Source organism: Sesamum indicum, linkage group LG6, assembly GCF_000512975.1.
Source record: "Sesamum indicum cultivar Zhongzhi No. 13 linkage group LG6, S_indicum_v1.0, whole genome shotgun sequence".
Lineage (NCBI taxonomy): Eukaryota > Viridiplantae > Streptophyta > Magnoliopsida > Lamiales > Pedaliaceae > Sesamum > Sesamum indicum.
Genome location: NC_026150.1, coordinates 2,048,212 through 2,067,890, shown reverse-complemented (window position 1 = coordinate 2,067,890; position 19,679 = coordinate 2,048,212). Strand labels below are relative to the sequence as shown.

Sequence of the window (19,679 nt, the reverse complement as noted above, 5' to 3'; positions counted from 1 at the left end):
TTCCCCCCCCCCCCCCCTCGCTTCCCTCCACCCATGTTCCTGTTTCCTATGTCGTTGCTACTGTTTACTTGCTGTTCTTAAAAAGAGGTGCATTGCATGTGGATGCTTCTTGGAACCTTGATGTCTTTTAGGTGATATGTATTATGCCAAGTTGTCCCTTGAAATCTACATGCATGGGGCTCCAATTATCTAAGAGACTTTATATTCAATTATGATACTGCTTGGTTCATGTAACTTAATTCAATAACCTGTCACCTCTGTGGGGGTAGTGCTGGGCTGTAAAGCAGATTTCAGGGATTTCACAAATGTCTTCACATGATCCGAAAAGCATTCAACACTATGATCCATTCTTGGAGGATCTGAAAATCTGTCCTGTTGAATCCCAAAACGATTCAAATTTTGTCTAGTGAACATCGGAATCCCGCTAGAGCGGAACTGATTAATTAAGAGGAAGTTTTCTTGCATGAATGACTACGAAATTGATCTCAATTCCAAAATTGGCTGGTGGGTTTGCCTATTAGGTTTTTAGAAGATACTAGTATGTTTGTCCGTGTGCATAAAATAATAATCTGTACGTTTTGAAGTATACTATAAGAATAAAATATATAAATCAATAAATTAGAATTCAAGAAAAAAAGAGAAAAAGAAAGAAACAAAAAAAAAGGAAAGTAATTGTGTCATATTTGTGATAGGAATATAATTGTTATTCTTGAAAATTAATGTGGCTGTCACTACAAGATCTTTCTTTTTTTACAATAGAATAAATATACATACAAAAAGAGAGGCCTATATCGAATCTTTTCATTCTCCTAACCCATTAACTCCATGTGAATTGATTAGCCAACCAGCCAACCAAAATGAGTAGACAGGAGTGCTCGCTCTAACTGAGTATTAATTATGCACATGGCACCGCTGCTTCCGTATAAAAATTCAACATATTCATTCTTAGCTTCTTACATAACAAGAACAAGCAATTAAAGAATTGATCCCGTCGTAATGCAAAAGGAACTAACAGTTTTAAGTAGGGAACACACACAAAATTACTTTAATATACAAGTCAATGGGTATCTTGACATTATTTGGGGCACATTATTAAGAATATACTAAACAAACTACACGAGAAGAAGTCTGAAAGACACAAGCGTAATAGTAACAAAGGACACTTAAAAATTCTTGACATTACTTATTAATATTACAAGAGAGCAAAGCAACCATATAAAGATAGTACAGACACAATCCAGCATCCTGCTCGATCCATCTCGTGCCATTGTCGTTTCTTTCGTACAACCTCACTAAGATCAAAGGAGCAGGTTGTGGTCGAATTTACTTCATTGCCTTAGCTTCTGCTCTTGCATTTCTCCATGGCTCTTGGTGCTGAAAGGACATAAATTCAATGTCTCATTCAATTCATTCGTACAAATGTACTGTGATAGTGATGTGCAATGTATGTGAAAACATCGGGGTCTAATGGATATTCTTGTATGTATTGTGCAAGCAAAAAGTTAATGGTGAAATTGAACAATCTAAGCAGCAAGATCTACGTTGTGGTTATGTGACGAGATTCACATTTTTCGGTATCTTAATGTCTGATCTATATAAGAAATTTCCTTGATATTGCCTATATCCTATTAATAGGTATAATCAACAACGCAAGCAGTCGGAATGAGGTTGTATTTAGCCAATGCTGTCACTCTCTTAGTTTTACTACTATTTCGTGTCTCACATCGATGATATCTAATATCTTGTTTGGCCAAAAGTAATTCTATAAGATTGGATGAATGAATTATCTATGTCGTTTGGTATACTCAATAAAGCAAGGCAAAAAACCTATGAATTTGCAGCAATATATACAATTTTAACGAAGTGAAAAGAGGTGGATGGAGATATATATAGAATTGGGTTCAGATATATACTAACCAAGTCCCTTTGCCTCTGTTCCTTTCATTATGCGTAGGCGCTTGCATGACTCGACGAACATCCTAGTTGACATACAAAAGAGAAGAGTACCATAAAGACATAGTTGTCATAATTATGAGACGAATTAGAGTTATCCCTTTCTAGTTGGTAATAATTTTACAAGCAGTTTACTTACTCCCAAGGGACGTCACCGACGAGCATCCAATCCCCATCCTTGTCCTCATAAGTTGGCACATAATCAGAGCCATTGAGAAGGTCCATGAGCTTGCTCTCATTCATGAAATCCATCATTCCTTGTGAGTCACATTTACCTTAAAATCAAAATGCGAACACCCGATAGTCAACCACTGCCACAAATGCGTAGTATGTAAACCGTATGATCAAATCAGATTCGGGTAACAATACCGAAATTTGTCTATTACAACCCATTTGGAGTAAACAATTCTGTTGCCTGAAAAGGAAAATCGCTTTCTTTTTTTTACCCAATTTTACTTTTTGTTTGGACAGGATTAGATGTAATGTTTGTGAAAAGGAAAAAAAAGGGTAATGTTTAGCCATTTACCTATGGTGAAGGAACTGAACATTTTGCCCAAGGCATCGGAGAGTTCTTGGTAACTCTTGTACATCTTCAAGTCAACTTTGCGGAGGTAGGGAGCGCCGTCCATGCTCACCTTCACAAATGCAGCGGCGCCGCCACTTCCCTTCTCGGTCTCCTCCGAGTCACTAACCTTCTGGACCGCCATAACATTTTTCCGGAAGGACCGGACCGGCGGCCACCCCACAACCTGTGCCCTACATTATTCGCATTTCATAAACAAATAATTAATTCTTCGTTCTTCAAATTTTTTCTTTTTACTTCACAAATCTAAGGTAGAAATAAAGATTATATGGTTCCGCAATTGAGGAATAATATCTCATTTCACCACAAAAATCATAGGAAAAGTTCCACTCCGATCTCGAAGAAGGAGGACACTTACTTAGCAGGCGGCTTAACCGAATCATTAGGGCAAGGAAGAAGATTCTTCTCCTTGCTCAAAGTCTTCTCCTTCAAATCACTCTGATCCAAATTACCCACATCCTTAGTGGAGAGATTCAGCTTCAAATCCACAGTTTCCTCATACCCTCTCTTCCCGTAATTGGCATTGCTCTTCTCTCCTGCACCAGGCAATCCCAGCCTCAGCTCCGTCTCTTCAAACCCCAACTTGTTGCACCTTCCTTCCTCGTAATTCAGCATAGTGTCAACCATTTTCGCTCCAATTCGCGGCTCTTCTCCTCCTGAATATCTCCACTGCGTCTGAATTCTCGCAAGCTCTTGCTCTAGCGCTGAAGAAAGTGGCAAACTGAATGGAATTATTGAGTAGAAAAGGGGAAGTAAATGACAATGGATGATAGTATCGGAGAAAGTAGAAAAAAGGGGGGGAAGAGTGTGTCTGGGCAAAACGGGGTATAAATATACGGATGGGTGGGAATTTGTCTTTAACGGAAAATCCGACACGTGGATCAATCAATGAGCTGGAAATCCAATCTTGCTGGAATGCGCATTGACATGCTCATCCTCACCTTAGCTTACTTTCCCATAATTACTTGCCCTAATTTTGTTTGCTGTGTTGTGCCACAATTTTTACCCAAATTAAATTAATTTCAATTTTTTAGGGTTTATTTGATTTTTTACCAAAGTCATTTCTTTTAAGCTTTGCCTCCAAAATATTTTCATAATCAACCATTGTAAATATTAATACTCCATAAATCTATAAATTATTACACCCCCACCCCAACCCCAATGATGCCTCCAAAGCTTCACTTTTCTTGAACTCTGATCCAAATTGCTTCTACTTTGGATCAAGCACCTTCTTTTTCTTAAAAGACAACATTGTCTCTTTCACACTCCCTATTTTTCTACATTTTCTTTTTATTCTATTTTTCCACAATTCTTTATACCTCCTTATTAAAACCATTCACATTTTAAATTAAGTTTGACCCGACTGTTGCATAATTAATTATAAAAAAAATTTATTTGTTAGGGTTCAATAATAATCAACACCACAAAATTGCATAATATTCACTGGGAAAAAATATTCAATTGGAAACGCAGAAAATGAGGGTTAAATTTTTTTCGTAAAATTTAAGTTTATCTATAATTTTTAAATAATTTCATTATTTTTGAATATTCTGCATGATTTTTGGATAAAAACTTCAGAGACGTAAATTTTTATATATGATTAGCCGTTACACTTAATTAATTATTAATTGATAATCGTCGGAATTAAATCATACTTAGATTGATATTCTTCAAAATAATTTATAAATCCCTTTACAGCCTAATTTTTAAAAATTTCTTTTTCTTTAAGTTTATTTATTAATAATAGTAATAATATGGGAAGAAAAAAATATAATTGGAAAGAAATGGTTGTGAATAGAGAAAGATGCCTAAGAAAACCTAAAAATTGGATGTAGGCTGTAGGTATACCTAAAGCTTGAGAGGGAGTGGGACCCAAAATGTAAGGGGATAAGTCATGTGCTAAGATTCATGGGTGAGGGCCCCACTTAAAGTGGGCATGTGAATCTGTTGGCGGGATGTCACCTTAGAGTCAAACCCTATTCCATGTGCGCCGCAGCAGGCCATCCCATCCCCCCCTCCTATTTCTTCATTTATTTTACTTTTTTGTTTTTGCAATTTAGTCCCTCTATTTCTATTCCTTTCCACATTAAGTACACTATTTTCTTCTCAATGTAGAGGAATGGAGAATTTAGAGAAAATTAATTTTTCTATTTTGTGATGGTTATATAATGATTTTATTATTTAAATATTAACATTATAATGAATGTTCATGAAAATTTAAAATTTCAATTTATCGAGCTCAATTATAATTAAATACAATATTCATGCAATGTAAAATCAAGTATCAACTTTTTAATTTTTCACTAAAAAATATGAGAAAATTAAGCCGAATTTCAATTTAATCATACCAAATAAGTAATATACATTGAACGTGAAAACTTATACCACATATCAACACAATATAAATTCCATTATTAACATTCCATAACACAATATTAGAGATTTTCACATTTAATTTGTATTAAAAATATATATCATTAAATTTATATATATATATATATATAGTGAATATATTCTCTTAGTAAGAGGAGCAATTATAAGATGATTTGAAGGGGTGAGTGATGCATCATGATAGGCCAATCATAAATCCATCATAAGATGATTGATGTTTTCACTATTCATTGGACGGTGATTTAAAATATGATTGTTTTGGTCAGAGGGCAGAAGACAAGGTTATAAATACAGTGGGCGACATGCTACAACCATGCCCTTCATTGCATTTCCTACATACCTTATTAATCATTAATCAAAATCAACTCCATCCATTATTCTTCATCTTCTCAAGCCTATACACACACTTACCTACATAAAATTCATTCCTTATTATTTCAACAAAACTACCCCCATTTTTAAATATAAAATCATGTGTTTTTCATTTTATAAATACTGTACGTCGATAGTCGAACGATTTACACTAATCCCACTTTTAAATACCGAAAGTTGTGTGTAAATCGTCCAGACGATGGGTGCACAAAGCACCGAGTGTAGCATGAATTTAACATGTCGGTTATGTACTTTCGCGTTTTGAAACACGGGTTTCATCGAACTTGAACCCATACTCATTATATGATAAATGAATTATACTTGTTATATAAATAATATGATATAATAGCACTTGTTATGTGATTAGTCGATCCGACTATAATTGGTCGAGACAAAATATTTCCAACCAATTGGGCCTTGTTTCTTTTACAAACCCAGTTTGTGCGTCAATTCTTGATGTAAGGTCTTTGGGCCCAATCATATCACGTGTCGAATGTCAACAAAATGTCTCATTCTACACACACATGCGCAATAAATGAAGCAAAAGCTAAGTCGCTTTTTTAATACGGTAAATTACATACTTCCTTTCAAATCTGACTTTATTATAAATAATTTTTTATTGTTTAAAAAATTAAAAAATATTTTTTAAAATAAAATAAATTAGATAGCTCCTAAGTAAAAATTACTCTTTAAACTTTATTGAATATAAAAAATAGAAGAGAATATTTTACAAAAATATAGAATAGATAAAATAAAAACTCCATATTAATTCGTAAAAATATTTTAAAAAATAGGACCATTTGATTAATTTACCATAAAAATTAAATGAAAAAATATGGATGCTGGCGAGATATGCTTGTTGTTAGACAGATATTAATTCAGAGGGAATATTTATTATTTTCTAAATAATAAAAATATATATATAATTATTTTAAATTTAAAGGGATGTAGTTGTAATTTACCGATTTTAATATTTTCAAAGGTTTCAATATTTGAACTTAACGTTTGACAAAATTTAAATAAAAAATAGTTTAATTAACGGTGAGAGGATAGTCCACGTCGAGGGTAAGGCCCAAAGATGGACATGGGAGGCAGTGAGAGTAGAGTAGGGCCTTTTTGTGCCGGGTAAATGGGCCCATAAACTAGCCCAAAAGTCCAAGTCTAAGCCTAAAACCCACGTGTGGTCAGGCCCACATCTCCCCATCAACATTTAATAACTCACACGTGTGTACTCATCTCCAATTTAATGCTATGCCTCCTCCATTCTTTGAACCTAGGAGCATCCCCACCATGCCACTCTATCTTTTTCAAAAATTTTAATTTTAAATCAGGTTTGGTTGGACTTGAATCACTTATATGATAAATATAATATACTTGCAGTGTGATTGGTGTATAATTTAAAAAAAAATGACCAATTACATAACAAGTATATCACATTTATTATGTGATTAATTTAATTCAACCAAATTTAATTTGAATTAAAATTTTTCCTATGTTCCAGTTTCTGAACCCAAACCCAATTTTTTTACCATTTATATGAATAATTATGGGCCAACAAAGAAAAAACATATTAATAAACTTATCATATAATTATATACTCAAATTGATATAAAGATAAAACATATTAGTAAATTCGTGTACGTAGTTGAATCTTGTGGGCTCGTCCAAATATATTTCTAGAGCCGAATATTCCTAAAAATCAGGCATTTTCACCGTATAATTTACTTTAACTTGATTTTCTTGCTCTCTTTGTTTTCTTAACAATATGTAATTCATTACATCATTCAACACATTCAAATTCAAATATTGATTCAAAACATAAGTAATTCAAATCAACGAATATATTAAAAAACAACAACGTTCTTGAAATTCAAACTAACAACTTTTTAATTATGATATTTCAATCTTATGAATCGAGCAAAATCAGGTATAGCAAATTTATTGAAGGGAGGTGGGTATGGAGGGGCAGAAAGTGGAAGAGGAGGAGATGGAGAAGCCCCAAAAGGTTTGAAACTCCTAAATCACCTAATGATATTAAGGAGTGGACCCACTGTGTGGGTGTGGGAAGTATGAGTTGGGTTGATCAACATAAAAACGTGATGACAACATCTGACTTGGGGGTTGTAGGTGAGTGTGAGTTGTTATTTTGGTGAAAGAATGTGTTTTCTTGGCAAACCAAAGTGGGGTACCACCCCATACTCCCAAGTCCCAATCCCAAATGGGGTGTTTCCATTTCCACCTTGGGATGCTCTCAATGCTTGCCAATTCGCTTCACTATCGGTATTTATTAAGCAATCCTTAGTTTTAGAGAATATTTATAATATTTTAAATAATTAATAAATTTCAGAGGAGTTCGTTGTAATTTACCCTATATATAAATAACATATTTCATCACCAATTTTATTATTTTACAATATGTAATCAATTAATAATTACTAGAAGATGAGCAAACATCTTAATCCCTTAGAGTCTCAAAGGCCAAACACCTAATAGATGAAAAGTTTATAATGCCAAACACTTTAATATCTTATTTATTTAAATATTTTAAGAATTTCTTTTTAATTTTTTGAATTTTTATAATATTTTATAAAATTTAAAGTTCTTCAAATAAAATTAACCAAACACCCTCGGAGATACGTTCTCAGTAACTTACGACGTGTTCAAAGTGATAACTACATAATTTTTTGTGGCTTAAAATTCTCATTAATCAACTGTGATATTAATCTCTGATATATATATATATATATGTATATATGTTCAATTAATGCGTGAATTTTTCCAGAAAATGTAGGTCATATGGACGTTCACAAATACTATTGGTGCTTGCTATTTTAGGTACACCCTTCGACATCAATTGAAACTGTGTCGTTCCAGTTCCCTAGTTGATTTAATTACATACGTTGACAGAAATATGGATCACCAACATACTCATACCATTTCCTTGTCTTAATTACTGCCTGTGTCCCTAACATCCATCACCACATAAATAAGCAGAGTATCGATCATAGGTTTAAACTCCATCCATGTATGAATATTAATATATTTTTAGTATTGTTTCAAATGCATTACAATAAAAGGTCAGTCGTTTACTATGTGTACTACTGTACTTGTAAATGTTGAAGAACTACAAATTTACATCTGGCAATGATCGTTGGGTCCGAATGTAATATTAGGATAGACTCCATATTTTAACATTGTCTGCAAATTCTAGTTCGAATCAGAGTTGTCGCGATCGTCCAATCAAGTATTACCAGATTTCTTATATGACAAATATAATTCAGTTGACATATAAGTGTAACTAAATTCGAATCGAGTTAAAATATATTTTCATATTAAAATATTTTACGTTGATATTTTTTATTTTGATAATTTAGAAAACAAGAAATATTTTCATTCATAATATGGAAAAAAAAATTGAGGGAATTTATGAAAGTTAGGTGTAGTAGATAAAAGTTGATTTAAGAGGGAATAAAGTGAGGACAAATCCTCTCTTTCAGCATTCATTGCCTGCTGCCGTACCACTAAGGAAAATGTGTCCCTTTCCCCTGCTAACTTGCACGTATGAAAGTTAGATCGGGCACACCACTAGGAATGGAGAAAAGAGTCAATTTAAATTCCTTAAATTAATTGTTTTTCATTTTTCTTTTCTCAATAATTTCAAATCAAATTACTCTTTAGAGAAATAGACAAACAAAAAACTATTAATGATGGTACAACAAAAAATTTAGGGATTATAAAAAAAATATGAGAATAATTCGGCAAATATACACTTTTAGTTTCATAGTATAAGAAAAATAATTCTAAAATTAGAAAACTCAATACATTTACGGAATTTATGAGACTAAATGTATCGAGTTTTTTATATTTAAGACCATTATGAAAATCTCGTATAGCATAAGACTAAATGTATCGAATTTCTCAATTTTGAGATCATTTTAAAAATCTCATAAAGCAGAGGGCTAAAAATATTGAACCTCCTATCCTATGAGACTAAAAGTGTAATTTCGCCAAATAATTCGAAATGAATTAGCCCGATCACTTATAGCTAGATCAATTACAAAATTATAGTCAATATAAAAGCTATCACATCTTTTTTCTTGCGATAGAATGTCCTGGTTATCAAATTATTATAAAGGGTTTTTTGACATCAGGAATAATACAGGGTAAAATACTTCAGAAAGGGTTATTATCAAATTCAATGAACCGACCGTATTAATCACAAATTCAGAAGCATAATTGCATGTGTTAATGACTCCACCCAATTCACAGCATAATTAGACACTGTGTGTAATTAATCACACAGCCCAAGGTTTATGACTTTGAATTTAGTCCTATTATCATCATAATCATATGTACATAACACTGTTCTTACATGTAATGATGAAGAATCCTATGTATCAGTTTTGGCTAATTAATGATGCTTAGGATAAACAAATCTTTTTTTAATTAAAATTTTACTTTTTTTTTAATAAAAATAAAGATGGGACTCTTTAAATACATTCGTGTGTGAAGTTATATAAGAGTTAATTTGGTTATAAAAAGATTTACTTAACTTGTAATGAGTTTGTAGTAACTCAACCGGGATAAATAATTTTTTATTTAATTTTTTATTAATATTAGAAAATTAAGTGAAATTTGTCTGATGAAGTGATTTACTTTTTAGATGAACAAAATCGTAAGTAATTTTCATGTAATTATACCACATTTTAAGAGAGGATAGTGTAGTTATTTCTTAATTGTACGTATGGTGGTATATATGCAATTCAACTATAATTTTTTTTATTTAAATATTATCGAAATGCAGAGCTCGTTATTTTATACAAGTGTAGTATGAATTTGGAGGATCACTAATTTACAATGTGTTTTCGAAATTTCAATAATCAAATCGGACAATATCTGGACATGTTTTAGAAAACACACACACTAACTGTTTGTTGGCATTAGGTCCTAACACGGATAAAACAGTTAACCCAGTGTCCGCACGAGCTATCAGCCTATCCTTTTACATTTAAAAAAAAAAAAAACAAAAACAAAATTGGCGAGGGCATAGGATTCTCTACACTGATCCGCAAAAGGCAAAGGCCAAAAGTAAAGTGGGCCCTCATTGTTTGTTTGGTATGATTTTTCGATGAGTTTTCTCCTTTTTAAGACAGCACAAAATTTAGACAGCGGGCCTCTCATCACATACCAGAAAAGAAAAACACTTGCTACTTTTAATTTCAAATTAATACTATATTTTATATGTTCACCATAATTTTATAAAAAACTCACATTATTTATATATTTAGAAATATTGATGAGATCGGTTGGTCGGATATAATACTCTTGAATCCATTCGTAAGAAATAAACTTGGAATCAAAATACTCGTCTAAAGAACAAAAATACTTTGAAGGGTCAAAATTAAGAGAATGGTCGTAAGATTAGAGCAACAAATTACATTACTAGCATTAAAGTGATCTGGATAGTCCGCCCAACAAAAACACTATAACAACCAAGTTAGGGGAATGGTCTATAATGTAATAATAAGGTTGGAACAAATGACGGTCCAGATTGCAGATTATCAGATCGGATTAAACCGACCCGTTTTAATGCATTTACAAAACACGTAGATTCTCTTGAGTTGGGCCGTTCAAGATTTTCTTTAGAGTGTAAATTAAAGAAATAAGCCTTTTACACATATTATATATAAAAGGTTATACACACAATTGCAATTTATAATAGAAAATTTGAACTGAATAATGAAACCACATTTTGTGTATTTTTTTTTTTATATTTGTAGCTGGATAAAATTATTACAAGATAAAAAAAAAGGAGAAAAAGAGAAAGTTTGTCTATCTTCATGTGCGTTATATAGATTATGGCGTATCCCTTGGCCTGTCGAGAGAGAAATCATCAGTTGAGCACTGTTATACTGTACGATCTTGTTTTATTAGAAACTTACATTTACCAAAAAAAAAAAGTTTGTTTATCTTCAATACTTTAATAAAGAAGAAAAAATATGAGTGTTTTTAATTAAATAAAGTGGTGCGACAAAATGGGCGTAATTTGCTGCTGTGGTGCGGGACATCTAACGACATAATTTCCAGGTCTCATGAGACTCATTATTAGTGTACAATAATTTTTAATATCCATACATAATTTCAGGGATATCAAAATTAAAGTCAATTAGAAGTATATCTAATTTTTAAATAATAACTTTGATTTAATAATCATTAATGAGGAGATTCATTTAATTTCTGGGCAGGAGATAATCCCCGTCCGTGAAGGTAGGAGGGAATGAAGGGTCAAGATTGAATATTTGAGTTGATGATTCCCATATTCACATGCCATCCCACATGTCCATGCACCCTCCTTCCGTTCCATTCACACATATATCAGAGGGCCCAAAACCATTTTCCAATTGGGCCCGCTCCATCAAAACCCACATGCCCATGCCCATACCCAACTCATCAACCGACACCCCGGGTCCCACCTTCACATGCTCTGCTCTCCACCCTATTTTTTCTTATTAATTTTATATTCTTCAATTAATAAAAAGGAATATTTACTTTTCAAAATGTATTCCCTCACTTTAAATTTGTTCCTTTTATGTATAGAGTTTTTCTAAAATTAAAATGACTCTTATAAATTTATATTATTTTTAATTTCATTATACTCTTTTCTGTTTTTTAAAAAAAAATGCATTCTTTATTTTAAAATAAAAAAAGAAGTCATGGCATATTATTCTTACGTGTGTATAAGTAAAATATAGAAATTAATAAATCATATTTAAGAAAAGAAATATATTTAAAGTATTATTGACATATTAAAAGAAAAAAATAATTATAATAAAAATTTGAAATTATTTAATTAAAAATATAATAGTTATATTTAAAAATTAGTTAGTGCAGCGTTGTTATCAATTATTATTTGTGAGTGTGGAGAATTTTTTTAATTATAATTAGATTACATGAAATTATAAATATTAAAAGTAAATATCACTCCTAAATTTTTAAGTAAATTAACAAGACTCAATGAAATCCAACGCTCCTTAATTCATCCTTTCCACCAGCCGTGGAGAACTCATCGCAGCCGTCCATCTCCCGGTCCACAGCTTTCAATAACGGCAGCTGTCGCTGTCCCACCTCTGTTCCCTTCCCCATCAAATTAGATTAAAATTTGCCGCTCTTTTCCCCAACATCTGTATCTCTCATTACAAATCCTTGTCCCCACACCTGACCATCCCCGCCACACGCTCCGTCCCGCCCACGCGCACATGTTGGTGGCCATTCACCAGCGCGTGTTGAGGTGAAACGCGTGGGCCCATCCCCTTCAATTGTCATGAAATTCATGCACACGGGCAATAAACTGCCCGCACCGTGTCTCAACCCCTACCCGTCCTATAAAACTTTGTGGGCATTTCCCACAACTCATTCACAACTTCCAACTTCCAATCAAATTCACTACTCCTCTGCAGATCCAAATACACAAGGAATTCTTTGTTTTGTACCATAATACAAGTTTCGGGTTGTACTAAGGGATCCGAATTAGTGAATCCGAAATGGAAAGATCAGCAGCAGCGTTCGAGAATGATCTGAATCTCAAGGCAACTGAGTTGAGATTAGGGTTGCCCGGAACGGATAATGAACCCGACCACCAGCAGTCTTCTTCTTCTTCTTCTTCTCAACTCATCAAGAACAACAAGCGCTCCTGTTCAGAAATGGACGGGGCTCGCCAAACGGGTCAACAGCAAGAATCCGGAGCCCCGGCTCCAAAGTAAGTTAAATTCAACTTTATACTACTATCTGCCACAAAATAACACAGTTTATATATATATATATTAGATACGTATACAGATTGCTGATCTGAGATGTTTTGTTTGCTAATTCAGAGCACAAGTGGTTGGATGGCCACCGGTTCGGAATTACCGGAAAAACGTTCTGGAGCAGCAGAAAAAGCCCGAATCGGATACTGGATCCGGGATGTTTGTGAAAGTGAGCATGGATGGAGCTCCATATTTGAGGAAGATTGACCTCAAGTTCTATAAGAACTACTTGGATCTACTCAAGGCCTTGGAGAACATGTTCAAGTGCACCATAGGTAAGAAATTAAATTACCCAAAATTTCAGAAACTAAAATTCAAAAATACATAATTAATTAATTAATATTTTAATTTTCAAGAAATTAAAACAAAAGGGATTTAACAAGGGTTTTTGGTAATGTGTATTACAGGGGTGTACTCAGAGAGAGAAGGTTACAATGGATCTGAATACGCACCAACGTACGAAGACAAGGATGGTGACTGGATGCTTGTGGGAGATGTTCCATGGGACATGTTTGTTACTTCTTGCAGAAGGCTGAGAATCATGAAAGGCTCGGAAGCTAAAGGCTTGGCTTGCCTATAGGCTATAGATACAACCAAACGAGGTCTTGTTCGAATTTCATGCACAAGGAAGAGGATGATGATGAGCAACTCTTGATGGGCTAATTAGGGTTCTTCAGTTAGATATTCAGACAGTCGACACAAGCTGTGAGATACGAGGCATCAGAATTATTCATGGGTGTGATTCTTGGGCCTCTTGATCATGATCAGTGTTTTTCTTAGGTTTCCTGCAAGAGAAACGTCTACACAGGAGGAGAAAGGGTTTTAATTAACATCATGCATGTGTACAGAGATGTTAGAGAACTTGATGATGTTGTTTTCCTCATCACTTCTTTTTGTTTTGAATTTGTAATGTATTTACAGAGTATACGTATACTACAACATTTATACCATACTAATTACTGGAAAAGGAAAGCCATTTTTTAAGGTTGGGAATGGCTGAAATAGATCAATTTAAATTGTAAACCATTGGGTATATATATATCAAATATTAATGTTGCACTTAGCTATTTAATTGAAATTTATCTTTTGAAATTATACATAAATTATACTGCATTTGATGTAAAATAATTAAAACTTGTTGTATTTTCCAAAATTCATGTAATATTAATTGATCTTTTACATCCAGAAATTCTGGGGTATCACGGGGGAAAATATTGCAACATTCATGGGATATAATTAATTTAAGACAATTTTAAATTTTGATATATTTAAAGAATTTATATGATATATGGCGTATTATACGCACCATATTATTTAATGAAATAAAAAGATGTAACATGCACTACTAACTTGAAATAAAAAATCAGAATTGATCTTTTTGTCCAAAGAAATAGTAACTTTTGACATTCTTAATTAATTTTAAAACTCAATTTCCAGCTGATTATCATATGGTATATTAGATTATATAGATGTTGCATTATGTCTATCTATCATTCAATTTGTTCCATAGTCAAAATCTCAGCCAGCCCATAGTACGATCTCGCTCAGGTTAAGGGATGCAAAGAAAATTTTGCCCTCCACACATGAATTTATAGAGAGATTTTTTTGAGAGGGAGTAGATTGTGTGTAGTCAAATCAATGAATATTCACATGATATAAAAAAAATATTTTATTTATTTACGGTGGTGTTGGAAATTATATAGTACGATAGGTTGTGTATATTTATTGTATGACTTATATATATTACTTTTTTGTCCTTGTAACAACATATACATAAAATATATATATATAAATCGTATACACAAAGATTATTTTATTTCAAATTTATAACAAGTAATATATATATATATATATTAATTAAAATAAAAATATAAAAAAAAGAATAGAATTCAATCCGATAGAAGTAAGCTATCATTCGACCAGACTGCCCAGAAATCAATTCCCTATGAACGAGCAACCGGATTACCTGCTCAAGAATTCAGAGGAGAAAAATCGAGTGATGAAACAAAGGAGCAACTTTTGTGTATCACTAGAAGAAATTGTTACAATGTAAAGGAGTAGTACTCATCCGGTTATGATTTTATTGTAGTAATGATGTAGTGATGGCTGTTAGTTAAATTTCAATGAAAAAGGGACAGGGATCCCGAAAAGCTTCCCCCACCTTCAGGTGTTAAAAAAAAATAAAAAAGCTATCATCCAACTCATAATCAGAACCATTAATTTGACTCATAGCAACGGACTTTTGCAACGAATTTCATGAAAAATGCGAAAATCATGAAAATATATATTCTGTAGTAAAGAGAAAAAACCATACACCATCACATACAATATCCATTTGAATTTAAATATAACATATAAATTACATGATAAAGTCAAGTGGATTTATTACAATAACTGTTTGATATATTTTCTTTTTATTATATGATTTAACTATAATATGATAATATTGTTTCTTATTAAAAAAATAAAATATTAAAACAAACAATGATTTTCTATATTATATATTATTCTTAAATTCCATGGAATTGGGGGGCGACCCGTTTTGTGGCGGGCCACAGACACGGACTATGGATGAATAGAACATTTCGGACTCGGTTAACATCCGTATTTGAATTGGTGTCGTTGGGCAAGGAATTGGATGTAACCATTAATGGGTCGGGTCCATTAATAGGGGAAAGCCCAAAAAATGAGGTGGGCCGAACAAAATTGTGGTCTTGTGTAAAACACGCGTCCATTTACGAAGCGAGTGTAGGCAGTAGGCGTACTTCACACCCCGTTAATGTTAGTGCAAAGGTGAGAGCTGAAACCTCGATTTGTATCCTCCCCCCCCCCCCCCCCCCCCCCACACCCCCCCCCAATCTCCATCCTCGTCAGTCTTCCACCTAATAGAGCTTACAGTCGTTAAGATTTAAACGGAAAATGCTGGCCCGTGCCTCTCAACGCCTGCTTGAGATCCGTCAAGCTTTCCGCCAGCTTCCTCAGGTTTTTGTTTCTCCAATTTCGAGGTTTTTTCTTTTGCTCTTTTCTGGTTTGATTCAAATGGTGTTTTATGCAGGCGTCGCGATCGTTCTCGACTGCGCTCAACTATGTGAGTCGACGATCGATTTTTCTTTTATTTTTGTGTGGTTGTCCTTTCTGGATGAGATTTGCGTCTCTTTATTGTATTAGCATAATTATTTTCCTTTCACTTTGTTTTATTTGATTTACGAGTTTCTGAAATGCAGCATATTGATAGTCCGGATAATAATCCAGACCTTCCATGGGAATTTACTGATGCGAACAAAGAAAAGGTTAGTGGTATACTCATCATTTTTACTTATTGAAGAATTCTGATTCGTCTGTTTCCAATTTCAATGCCCGTAATTGAATTTTTTAGCCGTCGTATAAGCCTGCTGCTTCACTGGATATAGTACCGTTTACTGTTTATTAGCCTTGGTGTAAGGAGAAATGGTGTTTGCCGAGGAGACTTGTAATTGACCTTGGTTTGTTTTGGATTCTGTAACTGCCAGAAAAAACCTAATTAAAGAGGGAACGTTCAGAATCAGTTAGAGGAAGAACGCATTTTTTCTGACCCTACTTTTATGTTCCTGTGCTATTAATTGTATTTCTATAAGTCAATATGTTCTGGTTTATTATGTGTTCGCTATTTGGAAACACTATCAGCTCCAGCCCTTCTTATTGGCCTAATTGTCTCAGTTCCCGTTTCTAGGCAAATTAAGAGTGCCAACCATCTTTTCTTCTTCTCTCTTTTTATATGTGACATGCTAGTTTTAGGTGCTACCTTGTTGAAGTCTTTTTCAGTTAATTATCACTCTGATATGCGAGGAAACTCATGTTAATGGCCAACTATTTTGCTTTGCACTATTTCAAGAAGAACAAGGTGTTGTAGTGTGTGATATTCCTCAATCGTTTAGTGGTGAGTTCCTCTATATTTGGTGCCAATTCGAATATGTCCAGAGTCTTGTTGGTGTATGACTAGACCAAGAAATTATAACCTATCTATTGGGGCTGCAGAAAGTTAATATCATGAAGTATAATATTTCAAATTAGAAACAAATTATGTTACATGCTAGAGTCTTGTATGAATGATAATTGTTGTGTGCTGCATCTGATGGCCAATGCCTAACACAGCCTGTAAAATGAGGTTATTGTTCCCTTGTAGCTCCTGGCCTTAAAACTTCAGACATTATGTTTTGTGAGAGATGGACCCTGAGATCTCTGTCATTATACGGGATTTCACTGTTTTTAGAAAAACTGAGTGCAAGCTATGCAATGTGCAAGTAACATTATTTTGCTGAATAAACTTGTGAATGGTCCTTGTTAAATCCTTTGAAATTTTGAACAAAAGAAAATTACAAGTATTTCATTTTGCACAGGTAAAGGAGATAATCTCTCACTATCCATCCAACTATAAGCAATCTGCTGTGATTCCTTTGCTTGATCTTGCACAACAGCAACATGGAGGTTGGCTCCCAGTTTCAGCGATGGATCACGTATGTTAACATCAGTAATTACTGATGCCTTCTGTTGGATACACTTGTTAGTGCATCAAAGTCCGATTAGTGTTTGCCTTAACTCTCCTACCTATCTCTAAAGATTCACAATAATCAGACCTGGCAAAATGAATTTGCTTGCCGATCTCCTTGGTAGCCTCATTTATTATTTTTGTGTCTTCTTGTCAATAATGGTTGGTATGGGCCCTGGTCACTTTATCTGAACACCTTGCTTAAGAAGAAATTAGTATTTTCATGCAAGCCTGGTGCATCAGTCATCTTGAAATGACTAATGTTTCATGTGTTTTTGGTATCTATAGTTTGATGTCTAATGATTAATCTGATGATTTTGGTAGGATAGCAATGTGTTACTTGATCCTTCCATTTGATTTTTGTGATGTTTGATAAATATAATGAAACCAAATTATTCACCAGTTGTATGGAAGTGCTCATTTATTTTTTCTGTCATTAAAGGTTGCTAAGATAATTGAAGTTGCTCCCATCCGCGTATATGAGGTTGCAACTTTCTACTCGATGTTCAATAGAACGAAGGTAAGTTATTTTGCTTCTTCAGATATGATAACTTGTAAGATTTGCTAGTTGTGTTTGCACGAATTTCTGATTGGTTAAGTTACATGTTGGCAACTAAAGGTTGGTAAATACCACCTTTTGGTTTGTGGCACCACACCTTGCATGATACGTGGTTCTAGAGAAATTGAAGACGCATTACTGAAACACCTAGGAGTAAAGCGCAATGGTAGGTGCTGTATGACATTTTTATAATTCTTATTTCTTTTCTTTGGAACAGTTATGTGTGTTCTGAAAGTGGAATCTTGCCAATGCCTGTTTTTGTTTGTAATCTGAAATATTATGCTTGCATTTTGCAGAAGTAACTAAAGATGGCCTGTTTTCTGTTGGAGAAATGGAATGTATGGTGAGTTGTCCTACAAATTATCTTTCTAGAAAAACTTTCTTTGTTTTGTGTGCTTTTGCTCCTCTCTCATTGATCTGCTTATGGATGCAAGGAATACGTTCTTGGACTTGGGGGTCTCAATTTACCCAAGGAACAGCTTTTGGTTTATTTCTTCACAACATGAAATAGATTCATTAAGTGTATCGCTATATAGCAGACGGCATACTTCTACTGTGCTTCATCTCAAGTGTCAATTGCACTAGGAATTTTTCCTTTTAAATCTTTTGAGCATGTGTAACTTCTGGGGTACCTCGAATGCCAATGTAAAAGACATAAGATCACTGAAATAAATGCTATTGATGTTTATTCGGTGATATATGACCTGAGCTGTTGTTCTCTTCCGTAGGGATGTTGTGTAAATGCTCCAATGATTACAGTTGCTGACTACTCCAATGGATCTGAAGGATACACCTACAACTATTATGTAAGTAACCATCATTTTTCAGTGTCGTGATAACGATGACACTATGATTTAGAATGACGTGGGTCTCTTTTGATTGTTTCAGGAGGATGTTACCCCGAAGCGCGTTGTTGAGATTGTTGAGGCTCTGAGAAGAGGGGAGAAACCACCGGTAAGACAAATCTGCTTGCGATATTAAGGTTGTTAATAGAATGATTTGCCATTTTTTCTCATATGATTTTTCTTTTCAGCGTGGCACACAAAATCCTCAACGCATCAACTCAGGACCAGAAGGTGGGAACAGTACATTGTTAGGCGAGCCTAAGGCTCCTCCATGCCGGGATCTTGATGCTTGCTAAATAAGTTGATTTTCCCTCATTGTTCCTAATAATGATGAAAAATTGTTGGAAGCTCGGAGCATCTGTAGGATGTAAGCTGTTGATTACCCGAATGAATTCAAGATTTCATGTTTTTGTTGGCTCTTTATGCCAGTCATGATATGGAAGGAGTTTTTCGGAGAGTTGTTCATTTTTACATCAGGTGATAATGTTATTGCCACCAAAATAGACCTCGAAAACCTTGTACTAGCAAATCCTGGGTATAAAATAACCTCGCTTGTGTGGTAATTTTGGGTTATATCCAATTCATAGATCGCATAACAACGCTCTTTGTGCAATTCATACAGACGTAACTTTGTCTGGTGATTTGT

General features: G+C 33.8%; 3 protein-coding genes across 4 annotated transcripts; 2 read left to right on the top strand and 1 right to left on the bottom strand.

The window, feature by feature from the left end:
* On the bottom strand, positions 1,016-3,355 carry LOC105163334 (auxin-induced protein AUX28-like). Its single transcript, XM_011081647.2, has 5 exons — positions 2,895-3,355; positions 2,480-2,709; positions 2,093-2,228; positions 1,918-1,979; positions 1,016-1,374 (listed from the first exon to the last, which is right to left on the bottom strand). The coding sequence occupies exons 1-5, from the start codon at positions 3,161-3,163 to the stop codon at positions 1,337-1,339; spliced, it is 735 nt and encodes a 244-aa protein (XP_011079949.1). The 5' UTR covers positions 3,164-3,355; the 3' UTR covers positions 1,016-1,336.
* Positions 12,841-14,163, top strand: LOC105163333 (auxin-induced protein 22D-like). The gene is made up of 3 exons (XM_011081646.2): positions 12,841-13,055; positions 13,171-13,379; positions 13,512-14,163. The coding sequence occupies exons 1-3, from the start codon at positions 12,841-12,843 to the stop codon at positions 13,682-13,684; spliced, it is 597 nt and encodes a 198-aa protein (XP_011079948.1). The 3' UTR covers positions 13,685-14,163.
* On the top strand, positions 15,935-19,596 carry LOC105163331 (NADH dehydrogenase [ubiquinone] flavoprotein 2, mitochondrial). 2 transcript variants are annotated; one of them, XM_011081645.2, is made up of 10 exons: positions 15,935-16,086; positions 16,160-16,192; positions 16,329-16,394; positions 17,481-17,597; positions 18,072-18,149; positions 18,249-18,354; positions 18,485-18,531; positions 18,917-18,994; positions 19,077-19,142; positions 19,222-19,596. In XM_011081645.2, the coding sequence occupies exons 1-10, from the start codon at positions 16,024-16,026 to the stop codon at positions 19,327-19,329; spliced, it is 762 nt and encodes a 253-aa protein (XP_011079947.1). In that variant the 5' UTR covers positions 15,935-16,023; the 3' UTR covers positions 19,330-19,596. The 2 variants fall into 2 exon arrangements, with proteins under 2 accessions (XP_011079947.1, XP_020550277.1); XM_020694618.1 differs by lacking the exon at positions 17,481-17,597.